Source organism: Eublepharis macularius, chromosome 6 (genome assembly GCF_028583425.1).
Source record: "Eublepharis macularius isolate TG4126 chromosome 6, MPM_Emac_v1.0, whole genome shotgun sequence".
Lineage (NCBI taxonomy): Eukaryota > Metazoa > Chordata > Lepidosauria > Squamata > Eublepharidae > Eublepharis > Eublepharis macularius.
In genome coordinates, this window is record NC_072795.1 from 77538307 (window position 1) to 77552591 (window position 14285).

A 14285-nucleotide genomic window follows, 5' to 3' on the forward strand; every position below is an offset into this window, starting at 1 on the left:
ACTCAGGTAACTGGTAGTTTCAAGAACTTCTCACAGTCAAAGAAGTAAGGCACACAGAACAAGTCATTAGGAAAGGAGACTAGAATACGTGGACTGATATGTTTGTACAAATGACTGAAGAAATGGGGAGAGATCAGAAATAATACCACAGACAAAAGATGAACAGAGAATATTTAAAAAGCAAGGAGGAAAAGCAAAGCCTGCTGAAAGATTAAATAATAGAAATGAGCAAATCAATTATAGTGTGAAGATTTCAAGGATTTTAATTCATATTGGTCTGTGTTATATTAGGTTTCCTCATAGTTTTTTTTATTATTGATGTTCTTTCTCTGGAATCTAAATCTATAGGACTGAGCTATCCTTTGAGGATAAGTGTTAAGAAATGGAGGTCTGATCCTATGCATCATTTCTAAGGGAATTAACTGGATTCATCCATACACTCATATTGATTTCCAAAATGATATGAAAGTGTCTGATTTTTATATGAAAGAACCACAAGATTAGGCATTCAAGATATAAGAGTTAAAATAGCCATACTTTCAATGCTGAACTGAATAGTGAGCAAGCAGACTACTGAACTCTGAATTTTGGTATAATAACTTCATATAGACATGAGTCGGGAGTAAGATGGTTTTGTGTTTTGGCCTTCACTGGGATAGCTTCATGTATCTAAGACAACACACCAAATAATAATTGGCAAGCTCCCATAAAATCCCTACTTAATTTGTCATCATACTAGATTTCTTATAAAATTTGAGGAGGGCATTATGTGGCTAAACCCCAAATGTAGTATCAGTCAATTATAAACTGATCTTTTAATATTTTTCTTCGGAAGGCAATTCCTTCTATTTTGTACAATTGACTCTTTTGTTTGGCAAATGCCTATAAGGAAATGTATTTGAATTAACCATAAAATATAAAACATATTTCATACAACAATTTCTCTCCCAGGGAAGGCCTCAGAAAGCAAGGAGGAGGGGCAACCCTGGGTGACCCAAGTTCTCTCTGTGCCATCTGCACAGTCTACACTGTTATTCACTGGCCCAGAGGAGCCTAGAGACAGAGCTGCAGCAGCTGCCCTTCATCACTGGCCCTCCTGTTCCCTCCCTCCCCTGTATAGAAGAAAGTTAACAATACGCATGAACAGCACAACAATATTCACTAGCTTCACTTGGGGTGCCTCTGGGTTTAATTTCTGATTGTTTTAAAACACTGGCAAAGCCAACTCACCAGCAGGCAAAGTTATAGCCAGGGAGGTGGGCAAAACTGGGACAGAGGCAAACGAGCTGCAGCAGGGAGTGCAAAGGGAGGAGTCCAGGCAGGAGCAACTTTGGCAAGAGAACAACATTATCTGGCCACTTTTCTCAATTTTCTGCACAGAATTGCCCCGGGGTCCAATGAGTGTTCTGGCTGGATAGAGGGAACAGGTGGTGAGGGAGATTCCAAGTTGGAATTGTGGATTTTATACAGTGTGCCAACTTGATAAACTGTCCTGCTGGTGTTCTATCTAAGTTTTATCTTTGGGATGAGCGTTTTCCCCTACCTTCTCAACACAGACTGAAAGAGGATGCAGGCTCACATCACTCAGTTTCATAGCCTAGAGCTGGGAAACTGAAGAGTGGCAAGTTGACCTTCAGGAAGACCAACTGCTCAACTCTCCAGGGGAGTAGTCAAGTGTAATGAGGCCTGACAATCTTCTCCTCATGGGAAAATATACACTTGCTCTGCACACTCATTGGAGGGCATAAGAAAGGAGCTTTACCTCTTTCTCATCCCAGTAGCTCAGACAGCTGCTATGCAATTTGCAGGGATCTGTAAGGTAGTCCCTGACTATTGCCTCCACCAAATCCTGGCTCATACACCTCATGTTCCCAGAGGGGTTGATTGCATCCCAAGTGGCCTCCATTTCCATGGACATCTGGGTACGGCCGTAGGGGAATTGTGCCAAGAAGGGGAGGTGCAGAGAACAGCAGAGCTGGCTCCTCATCCTCCCCCTCTGCTTGCAAAGTGCCATCGTGGCCTGCGTATGTTTCAGCTACCAAGAGAGCTCACCTCTCAAGCTGGTGAGCTTCCCTGTCCACTTGACAATGTTGCTCTTGATGTGTGAGTTACACATGGTGCCCAGCATGTACAACTTATTCTTGGTTAGAGGTCACAGGTAGAACTTGGTGGCTTCTTGCAGCTGTCAGTCCTTGGCAGTTAGGTCCCCAAGTTCTCCACAGTTAACACACAGGTGTTCCAGTTGAAGTAACTTTATTAGAGATCCATTCAGTAGAAGGTGCATAGACAGTGAAAATTGGCAGAAGTGACGTAGGTGGGGTTAGCACTGTTCGTTATAGGGAATATTCCCGCCCTTGGGACCCGAGACATTAACGGGGGGTGGGGGTGGGGGTGGAGTAAGACATTATTTAGAGCAGGCAGTGGGAAAGATGAACTTATCTTTGGTTCTCAGGAAGAACACACCACAAGCCAACTTCGACTGGTTGTCAGGGACACTAGCTCAGCAGAGTGAGAAAGAGAAAGTAAACAATTACAAGATAACCCATTGGCATGGAGCAATAAAGAACTTCCCACACTCTCAGGATCCAGAGGCAGAACCCATATACATTCATGACAGATATGCAGGAGGCATATATGACAGCAGCCTTCTCACAAGCACATGGTCTGTTAAAACAAAATCTGCACATCCTGTGCTTGGAGCCAAAGGGCAGCCAACTCCCTCTGATCAAAGGAATGACCAGATCCAGAGTTGCCAGGTCAGACCTTCATAGTGAAGTCTTTAAAGGGCTTAAGGATCGCCACCATTTGGGAGATGGTCAGCCAGTCCTCTTGCCTGAACTGATTATCTTCTCTGATTATCACCCGAACTGATTATCTCCTTCAAGATCCACCTGGTGGTGCTTCTTTAAGTGGTTCTATCTTAAGTCAGATAGTTTTGTGGTGAGCCAGGTCTTTCCCTCAAGTGATCCAAGCCCTACACAACTGGCATTGTGCATACCAGGGTTCCTCCATCTTCTGTAAGTGATCTCAGATGGACAGCAGAACACGGGATATGGCACACAGGTAGGGGACAATTCGCTGGCTCTCAACCAAAGGCCCAGCAGAACATCTCCATTTTGCAAGCCCTGTGGAACTGTAACAGAGCCTGCAGGACCCGTATCTCAATTGGGAGCGTGTTCCACCAGGCTGGAGCCAGGGCCAAAATGGCCCATGGGCCAGGGACCACCAGGAGCTGCTTATCTGCAGAGCAGAAGGCCCTGCGGGGGACATAGTGGGAGAAGCAGTCCCGCAGGTATGCAGATCCCAGTCCGTAAAGGGCTTTGAACATGAAAACCAACACTTTGAACTGGATCAGGAACTGAACTGGAAGCCAGTGCAGCTGGCACAGCATGGATATGTGCCCAAAATGGTGTCCCTGTAAGGATGCCATTTGTGGGTCACACATAGAGATAGAAATATGTTCTCTTATTACAAAGCCTTATTTATTTATGCGATTATTCTATCTGCATTAGGAAGAAGTGTAATTCCTCTTTGAAAATCAAGCACCTCCCTTCTTGAAATTCAGAGACTAGTACAGACCAGTCTATGGTTACAAACACTACTTTTCTAAACCATCTGACCTGGCTTTACTGAAGCCAAAAGACCAAGAGCAAAGTGAGCAACCTAGTTAATTTTTTTTTTTACTATGGACCTATTTATATATTTGACAACAACACCTGAACGCTTTTTAATGCCTGCACAAGCTTCTTTAGAGGAAAACTACAGTTCCCTAAGCTGAAAATTAATGTGTGCTTTTTAACGAGGTCTACATTTCACCTATATTAAAGTGTAACTAAAACCTAGCGACAACAACTCATAACAACCAAACAAGAGCACTCCAAAATTGTAACCACTAGAAGCAAAACTGCAGCCACTAAAGGCAAAAACAATAAACAACTGCAGTGCAGAACAACTCTTAAAACGCTTTAATACAGGCAAGAATCAATCTGCCCTCCACAACAACAGTAACTCTTAATATATAAGAATTAAATATTAAGCCCCACTAAAAAGCAAAAAACAATCTGCCCCCACAACAGCAAAAAGTATTACACAACCACTAGAAAACAAGCAAAAGCATGCCCCCAAACAGTAAAAGTAATTACAGTTTTAAAAGAGTTTAAAAGAAAAGAAAAAGTTTGCCCCTTTCCCCACCCTTACCCTTACCCCCCCCCTCAACCCAACACCAGGCCAAACCCTCTCCCCCTCCCCCCAAAACAGGAGAAAACAGCAAGTCTACAAATCTCAAACAAGGCAGAAGTTCCTCAGGTGGTCCTCCAGGCAAGCATACAGGCAGCAAATACTCAAGTCATTCACCAGGCAAGCTGCAGAAGGTAATCCAAAGCACAGAAGATCCAAAAGACAGTGTTAAATCCAAAAGGCAGACTCCCAGAGCAGCCAGAGCCTAAGAGCACCCACAGCACACTCTCCAGAAGTCTCATTCAAACTGGAGTCTGCTCTGAGCCAGGCCTGCTTTTATGTTCTTGCAAGAATTTGAAAAAGACTCTCCCATCAAATAATCCCTGTGACTGGACAGACAACTAGAGTTCCTCCACCCACTGGTCACTCATTCACTCCCCCTCCATCCTCTGCCAGGGGGTGGGGGAAGCCCGAGAAAGGACAGAAAGGATAGGCCGGCCAGATTTAAAATAGCCAGCACAGTGATTCCAGGATAATCCCAAATAATTAGGGTATATTTGAGAATGCAATATTTGGTATATAAATGGCTAAGTATATTCAAGACAACTCACTTCCTACCCTGGTACACCACCAGAGGGCACTGCTTTGGAGGGAAGCCCAGATGAGGCAGCCAGACCTCCAGAGAGTGTGTCACGGTAGAAAGCCCAGGCCGGGATCAGCAGCAGAGCAGGTGGCAATGCCTGCCCCCCTTCACCTGGCTGGGATCAGGCGAGGAGCAGGTAACAATGTCTGCTCCTTTCACCCAGCCAGGAGCGGAGCATGAGGCAATGCCCATCCCCCTTCACCCAGCCTGAATCAGGCACAGTGCAGAAGGTAATGCCTACCCTCAACTTCATCCGGCAGGGATCAGGACTGGAGAAGGTGGCTTTCAATACAGACAGATCAGAGATCTTTACAAATCGGACTGTTCAAGACGAGGAATAAGAATGGAAAACTCAGAATTGGAAGAAGTAATGCTACAAGAAGGCAAGAAACAAGTTTCAAAGATTTATAAGATACTTTTAAAAATGGTACACTAAGGATGAAACAGTGAAAGTACAGATGGTGAAGTGGGCAATAAACTTTCATAAAGAAATAACGATGGAGTCCTGGGAGCACTTGTGGAAAAATACAATTAAGATTACAACGTGCATGAATATTAAAGAAAATGTGTATAAGATGATATACAGATGGTACCTAACACCAAAAAAAATTGCGCTGGGGAATGCTAATATGTCAGACAAGTGCTGGAAATGTAAAAAGCACGAAGGATCACTATATCATATGTGGTGGACATGTGAAGTAGCTAAACAGTATTGGGGTGAAATAATAGAAGTAATAAATGAGATTTTACAAATACAAATAAATAAGAACCCAGAATTGTTGCTACTGAACTTGGGGATGGAGAATGTTCCAGTGCAGCACAGAACATTGTTATTCTACATGACAGCGGCAGTAAGATTATTGTATGCGCAGAAATTGAAAGTGCAAAAAGTACCTACTGTAGAGGACTGGATTTACAAATTGCTGTACATGGCAGAAATGGACAAAATGACAAGAAAACTTAAAGACCAAGACCCAGAACAATTTATGGCAGACTGGGCGAAAATGAAACAATATTTGGAGAAAAAATGGGATGTGAAAGGAGAACTGTGGCAGTTCGAGAACTTTTAAACTATGATACTACAAACAGAAGAGAGAAGTGACTTTACCAATAGAAGAAATGTGTGTTTATATTAATCTAAGCTAGGATTATAGTTAACTATAGGAGGGGTAGAATTTATAACTGATATTTAGAAGTGGGATTGATATATTAGAAAAAGTAATATAGCATACATATAGTAAGGGAAGAGGAAATTATTTAGAGTAATAAATGTTAGTAAGTTAGAATATTAACTTAGTTATCATTAAGTTTGAATTATGGTTAAGTATAAGATATGAGAAGTATGCTGTTAATTATGGGAAGAAGTATTAGTAAAATTAATTTGATAAGTATGTTATTAATTTTGCGAAGAAATATCAGTAAAACTAATTTAGTATGTATAGATTATAGAGTAATTAGGGCTTAGAGTAAGGATTGTTATGTAGGGATGCTTGATTGTTTAATATAGGATATGTTAAGTAATAAAGGGGGTAGAGGGTTGGAAAGCTGTTGGAAGTCAAGAAGGAGGGGGGAAAGGGTGGGGGTTAGGTTAGATTTAATCAGATAGGATTTAATTGAAATATTGTTTGAAATTATGCTCACCAATAATTTTTTTTAAAAAAAAGGACTGGAGAAGGTGGCAATGTCCACCCTCTTCACCCAGTTGGGATCAGGCAAGAAGAAGGTGACAATGCTCACCCCCTTCACCCAGCCGGAATCAGGAGCAGAGCATGAGGCAATGCCCTCCCCCTTTCATCTGGCCTAGATTAGGTGCAGAGCAGGAGGTAATCCTTAAACTTCTATGGTAAATGTACTGGCTAAGTGCTGTAATAAAGTAATCTGAATCAGGAGGCAATGCCCACCCACTCCCATTCAACCTGCCAGAATCAAGCGTGGAGCAGGCAGCAATGCCCCCCACTTCACCCAGCTGGGATCAGGAGCTGAGCAGGTGGCAATGCCCACTCTAGCCAGCCAGGATCAGGCACAGAGCAGGCAGCAAGGCCCACCCCTTCACTTGGCTGGGATCAGGTGTAGAGCAGGTGGCAATGTCCACCCACCCCCCTTCACCCAGCCAGGATCAGGTGCAGAGCAGGTGGCAATACCCATCCCCCTTCACTTGGCCGGGATCAGGTGCAGAGGAGGTAACCATGCCCACCCACCCCCTGCCTTTGTCCAGCCGGGATCAGTGACAGAGGAGGGAATGCCCTCCTGCCCACCCTCCCCTTTCTAGAGCCTGTTGTATTTTTTCGCACAACAGGCTTTGTTGCTAGTCTAAATATATCTGGTTTTATCCAGTTACACCAAAAATACTCAAATAGTACTGGTAAGATATTTTCCAGATATATATTCAGCTCAGGAATACTGAATTGCTCACCCCAAGTATTGGAAGCAGTGAAAGATGCATAAAAGGTAGCTGCTAAAACAGATCTTTTGCACATCCCCTTCTCCCAACAATGTCTGAGACTTTGGACAGCTGACGCTAGATGTCACTGGACCCACATGGACAAAATGGCATATGAAGGGCTGTTGTGAAGAAGGGAAGCTCAGCAACATCCCTGATCTCACTCTTAAGCCTATATAAGCTCATCCATTATAAACTGGCCATTGTATAGCATTTCTTTTTATACCTCATAATCAGTTGTTTATATTATTTCTGGATTAATTCATACTATTATCATTATTGGGTTGGATTCAAAGGTGTCTTAGGCCCAGAGGAGTTCCTTGCACTACAATGCTGGCAAGAAAATTGAAACAAAATCCAATACTGCCTCCTCTATTTGTGCCAGAAGATATGCCAGAGCACTTCTGTATAAGGAAAAGTATGAGACCTGGAGGCCAAATCTGCAGTCAACCATTGAAAATAATGGCCCTTTCAAGTTTGAGGATTGTACACAGTAGGGGTTCATTTTTTCCTCCATCATCACTCCTGCTGTGTACTTGAAATTCTGGGAGATTTTTTTTTTTTTAGTTCCAGAATTTCAGGAGTGTCGGGGGTCATTTCAGATACCCCCAAGCCAAACTAAAACCAAGAATTTCAGGTTTGATTTCAGCTTGGAAATGTCTGAATGCACACCCCTAGTTACACACCCCCTCACAAAAGCTCATATCCTACCACAGATTTTGTTAGTCTTATAGGTGCTACTGGACTGATATTATACAGTTGCTCCTTAAGTCATTCTACAAAAACATACCCATAATGATATTCTGGGTCACACAAGTCTTACAGAATACATATTTTCAAAAAGAAGCTTGGTTGTTTTGTCATCATACTGACACTCCAACAAACTTCAGTAGGAACTTCTGTGGTCCAGGAGTAGCTTTCATGTTTGAAATAGAATAAAGCACATCATTACCTTGAGGGTCACTGTTTTATTTCTTCTTCAGACTTTCTCAGATATGAAATGTATCCTGTAATATGGTCTAATCTATGTCACTAATTTGTCTTGTAGGTGAAAAATAATTTCATTTACATATTGCTTTACAATGCATTCCTAAACTGAGTTATACTCTTCTAAGCCATTGAAATCAGTGGGTTTAGAAGGGTACAACTTTGCTTAGGGTGGCACTTCTAGTGTCATGAGTATTGGACAAAGATGCAAGATCTGCATACAAAGATGGTGACTAGATGGTAGGTGTGGTCCAGTAAAATTTTATTCAACCAACCAATATGCACATTGATTTATGCTGTTTGATGTGTAGCATGCACAATACTAGTGGTTGCCTAGTAGATAGAAACCGGTAGAATGCAGTAAATTTAGCCCACAAATTGGAGTAGCATAATTAAAAGATAAACAGCATTACAGGTTATGTTTAAGTACCGTGTCACTTTTCCAAAGATATAGCTGAAGAGATGCAGGACACATATTAATAGAATGCATAGGAATCACCAAAATATGATCTACATTTCACTTGATCAAAGAGTTTGTGGAAAAAATAATTAAAAAGTAAAAACCTTACACAATGAGATTTAAAAGAAAACTTTGGAGGCTGACAAGATGCTTCTGGCACAACTTCAAAGTCCTTCAAAGTACATATAATCAATGTTTGTCAATAGCAGTTTTGCATCCTTTAATTTATCTTTCATGGGTATAAAGAACGTTATTATTAGGATCCAGTCCATACTTTAATTCTGTTTGAGATTTGATGAATCAGGGCTCCATTAAAATTCAGTACACCTCACCTTACTCAAGGACACATTACATAAAACTGCTTTATCACGATCCTTTCATCTTTCTGTCTTTCTAACTACAGAAAGTTGACTTATTTATGGAAACTTTTGTGCAAATGCAAACACAGAAAAATCAGTGAGGGAGAAAGTGTATGTATCTGGGAGAACAACTTGGTGTTATGAAATGGACGGATGGATGAATATATCATAAATACAACCATACTGGATTGATCTAATGGTCTTTTCAGATCAGAGTCCTATATTTGTTAGTGGCCAAATTTAGACACTTAAAGAATTTTAATACCATGCAGGAACTAACAAGACAGAATCAAACATAATGACAAATGTGGTTTATTGTTAAGAGCTCACACACTTTCTTTTCCCTCACTCACAGTGGACTCTGTCCAGGGTCTGAGGCCCAGCCCCCAGACTTACCAGGAGGAGGGGACAGCCGGGAGACAGCTGTCCAGCCGTGCCAACTGACACCCCGGCCCAAAACCCAACAGCAACAGAGGGAGGGAGAGAGGCACCAAAGCCTCAGGGGGTCAGATGGAGCAGGTGGAAGCCAGCTAGCCCCACCCTCCGATGGGAAGCTAAAAACCCAGACAGGGAGAGTGGGGATAGCAAGGAGGGGACTGTACCAAAGGGAGAGGGCACAGGAGACAGGGACAGCCAGCCAGCAGCCAGCCAGACAGCAACTTTATGGGCAGGAGTGGAAAGGCAGCAGAAGCAGCACAGGGCTACGCCCCAACCTGCAAGCAGGGTGGAAGGGAATAGCAAGAGCCAGGTGAGACTGAGATCAAGGCAGCCTCTGGTGGGACCCTGAGGCAATCAGCAAAGAGAGCCTGGCAGCCAGCAAAGGAGGCGCAGGTGTGGCTGGCTCAAGCAGGCAGCAGAGTGATGCCAGGTGTCGCTGCCTAGAACAGCCTGGACCATGGCTAGAGTGCTGGGGGGGGCGCAGTTGGCAGGTGGAGCCAGGGATGGGTGAAGGGATATAAGGGGAGTTCTCTCACAAGGTGGGGTGGTGAATTAGGAGCATGGAGGAGGAAAGAGCAAGAGCAATACTAGGAGGAAGAGCAAGAGAGCAGAAGGAGGGAAAGAACAACAAATGAGGAGGTAAGGAGGATGAAGGCTTTGGGAAGCTGGAGGCAGGAGGAAGCAGCTGGGAGTCAGCCAGGTTGAGCATGCCTGTGAGTGGGAAGGAGCAAGGGTGAGATATATCCCCTTCCTTCCACAGAGTGAGGCTCTGCACCCTCCCTAATGGCTTTCTGGAATAAAAGTCAGGTGCGCCAGTATACAGCACCACTGTGCCTGTGGAGGAACCTGACAGACTCTTCCACATTTGTACATTTAGTCTGAATCACTAACAAAATATGGTTTGTTACAAATCAGGAAGTCTTCAGTCCCCAACTTGAGACTAAGGATTTCTAAGGCCATTTGTCATTATGCCTGAATGTGCCACAGAATATTCATTTCTTGGCACTTGTTTTCAAGTATGTTCTGGGGAATGGTAGGGTTCCTCAGAAGCTTGCTGTACAATAAGAAGATTGATAATAATAGACAAACTTTGCATAGGACAAGTTTCCCAAAATTTATCTCCAAACTGAGGATCTGAATACAGGATTGTCAACCCCCAGGTGGGGTCTCAAAATCTCCCAGAATTACAACTGACTACAGAGATTGGTTCCCCTGAAGAAATTGGCTGCTCTGAAAGATGGGCTCTGCAGAATTATACTCTCCTGAGGTCCCTTCATCCTCAAATTCCATCTGCCCCAGGTGCCACCTCCAAATCTCCAGGAATTTCCCAAGACAGAGATGGCAACCCTATTTAGATAGCACGTTATATAAATTGAATCTAAACCTGAGTCTAGAATGCAGTTGAATTGGGTATAGAGATAAAATCTGATTAATGTGAACTTACTAGCACCTCAACAACTTTGTCATACATACAGGCTACCAATGTAATCTAGTATAATAAAAGGATCTTTCCATACATCTGTCTGTGGCAGGTGTAACTACTCAGAAAATAAAGCTAGGCAACTCAAAATTGACCACTGGCTTTAGGAGGGTTGTGGAAGTTGCAGTGCCAAAAACAAATGGAATCTGAACATCTTGTCCCAGATTATCTGAAGAAGCTTTCACACACACATACACACAAAGTACATGCAGTGGAAGCTAACATTTTCTATGGCAGGCACAAGTTACTTGGCAACATGAAGAACCTCAAAATTTACCATCAGCTTCAGGAGAATGGTAAGATTGCAGAGCCCCTAATATATATTGTTTCTCTGGTCAGACATACGGGGAATGGGTGAGGTTGATTGGCTGATTGGTAAGGGGGACTGTTAGAATTTTCTCAGTATGAGATTTGTCTGGTAATTTTGGATGTCCTGTAATACATGTTCCAATTGCTATTTTACTAAGACAATAAATCTGCAGCATGTTTACTTCTCAAAGGAGAAAATAAGTTGTAAAAAAGATGAGGGCGATAATTAGCAATTTAAAAAATTAAAGCACATGGTATAGACAAAATCAAGTGTTTAACAGTCAAATCCTAAGCAAAGTTACTCTAGTCTAAGCCCATTGAAGTAACTCTGCTTAGGATTTCTCTGTAAATGTTTCCTACTAAAATTAACAAGAAATGCTTAATTTTGGTTGAATTATACCCATAGAAAGAAATTAGTTAGCCAGTAAAAATGAAAAATAAGATTAATGGACATTCTTTCACTGCTCATAGCCATCAGTTCCTCTTTAGAAACTGGGATGCTGAAACTTGTAAGTCCCCAAACTTTCCAAATAGAAGGACAGAAGGCTGATAAATACAGCAAGAGCCTCTCTTATCATACACCCCAGAGAATAACTATGTTGGAAAGGCTTTTGGCAGTACTCATTGGATCATGAGAGCCTGCATGGAAAATATAGTTAATAATTTGCAAGGTACAAGCCTGTTCTTTAATTACTTTAGGCTGACTTTTAGAACAACTAAGAAACAAGGAAAACATTCATCGTACATAGAAAAGGAGGGGGAAATCATACAATAAGGATGGTTAATAGTTTTGTTTATCTGCAAGTTCTTCCTCTGATTGTCCTGTTTGGGAATAGACCTGTTTATGTAAGTATCTTTTAAAATTTGGATTAATGAAATCATGTCAGAGCTGTAGCATAACATACTCCTTACAAAACTGAGCCCTATATAAAGAAATGTATTTATCCTGACATTATATGGATTCAATTTTATCTAAACTTTAAAAATTATTTGGTATACTCTACTCATTTAAGCCAACCCAGTGGAAAATCTGAAAGGGTCTATCCAAGCAATAACAGGGCATTTTAACAGTGCAAAAGTGTTCCACCTTTGATAATTTCTAGTCCCAGCCCTTTCTATTGTTTCTATCCTTCTCCCAATAACTGAAATCTCTATATCCATATTGTCCATATTACTTTAATTCACTTGGGTGCTAATCTAACAGAGCATACTTTACATAGTATTAATATAAAATAACAGAGTGATGTTGCCCCAAAGAATTAAGACAATGAAAGAGCTGAGTGTATCTATGGTAAGTACGTATATTGGAAGCTATTAATTTAACTCTGGCATTTTGGGGGGGCAACCCTTTAACACATATGGAAGATTAAGATTATGATCCTAAGAACAATTTCCTAGGATTGAGCACCATTGAATAAAGTGGGATCTATTTCTGAATAGAACTGCTTAAGATTCCTTCCAAAATCCTAAAAGAGAGTTCATGATTGTAGTTTCATATGACATTAAGACTGCAATCTTAAATGTACTAATATGCAAGTCATGGTTAAATGGATCTTACTTCCAAGTAAACCTGCTTAAGATCAGGCTGCAAATGTTTATGAGTTTGCTCTTTGTAAGTCCATGATGACCTATCAAATAACAGTTCAATGCATACAAGAAAATGTCTTCTGTTCTGCTGCATTGTAGTCTCTCATGGGGTAGGAGAGGAAAGCAACTTGCCAATTCAGCATTGTTCATTGATCAAGGAAGGCCAATATGCTCTTTCTACAGGATGGGCTTGGGTCTGCCTGAAGCTACAGGATTGCAAAATGTCTTAGCTAGATGCATTAGCGAATGTTGCACTGATCTGTTGTAGAGGGGAAAATTCTTTTTGACCCCTGAAGGCAATCAGCATATGCCCTGAAGCATGAAAGTTCCCTTACAGCTAAAGAGTCTTAATAGGTTTCCATAAGCTTTAAGTCAAGCTGCATAACCTGCATTCTCAGCACAGATACAGCAAAAGATTTGATGCTGTGGAAATCTTGTGTCAAGGAGAACCTGGTTTTCGGGTTGTAACTGAACAAGTTCTGCTGTTTCAGTCTTTAATTTATATCTGCTTCCTATAGAACAGCACAATGGCAGAAGCTCAGCTAAACTGATGTGGAATGTTGATAGTTTTATTGTTAAGTGATACAATATGTACAACTTCAGGATGGGGTAATATAGCACATCAGAACTGTCAGTGCTACTTCTCATAGTATCCTTCCTGATTCCTTCCTATGTATTTCATTCTGCTTTTGCTCTAAGGAAACATACATAGTTGTCTTGTGACACATGGCCTACTCTGGTTACTGTCACTGCTAGAAATTTCTGTTTCTTTATGCAAAAGGTACCCTTGAGAGAAATTAACACATTATGGTAATTAGTAGTCAAGCACTAGATGTAGGGATTGATTAAAGAAATGGATACTTTTAGATTTAAATAACAGAACAAATTTCAGTTGAGAATATAATAAACCAAGAAAAATAATGTAAGAATAAAACACAAAACCAATTCTGCCTCCTGTCATTGCATATACCCTGTAAAAATTTATTTTATTTTACTTTCTTTGCATTATTTATAATTAGCCTTTCAGACTGAGGGTCTCACCACACGAGACAATATACACTCGAATTACATGGATAATTCGAGTGTATTTTGTAATTCGAGTGTATTTGAGTATAATTCGAGTATAATTCAAGTGTATTTTGTCTCATGTGGTTTGACCCTGAGATTCAAGGCGTAATTCAAGTGTAATTCAACACAATTAACAGCTGGGACATTTGTTAAAACATCAATTTCAGAAAATAAGCAATTTGACATGACATAATAAACAATAGTAACAGCTGTTATTTAAGTATCTATTTGAACTATTTGCTTATGGTATAGCCCTATTACCTGTGTATGAAAGCCCTCTTGAATAATTCGGTTTTGCACAGTTTGTGGAAAGCAAGAAGAGTGGGACTTCTGCTGAC

At 41.3% G+C, this 14285-nt stretch overlaps 1 protein-coding gene across 1 annotated transcript in view; it reads left to right on the top strand.

The window, feature by feature from the left end:
* Positions 1 to 11998: 11998 nt before the first annotated feature.
* HABP2 (hyaluronan binding protein 2) overlaps positions 11999 to 14285 on the top strand; it is a 53146-nt gene continuing 50859 nt past the window's right edge. Inside the window, exon 1 of the mRNA XM_054982285.1 lies at positions 11999 to 12138. Coding sequence (XP_054838260.1) covers positions 12070 to 12138 — 69 coding nt within the window. The 5' untranslated portion in view covers positions 11999 to 12069. The remainder of the gene's footprint in view (positions 12139 to 14285) is intronic.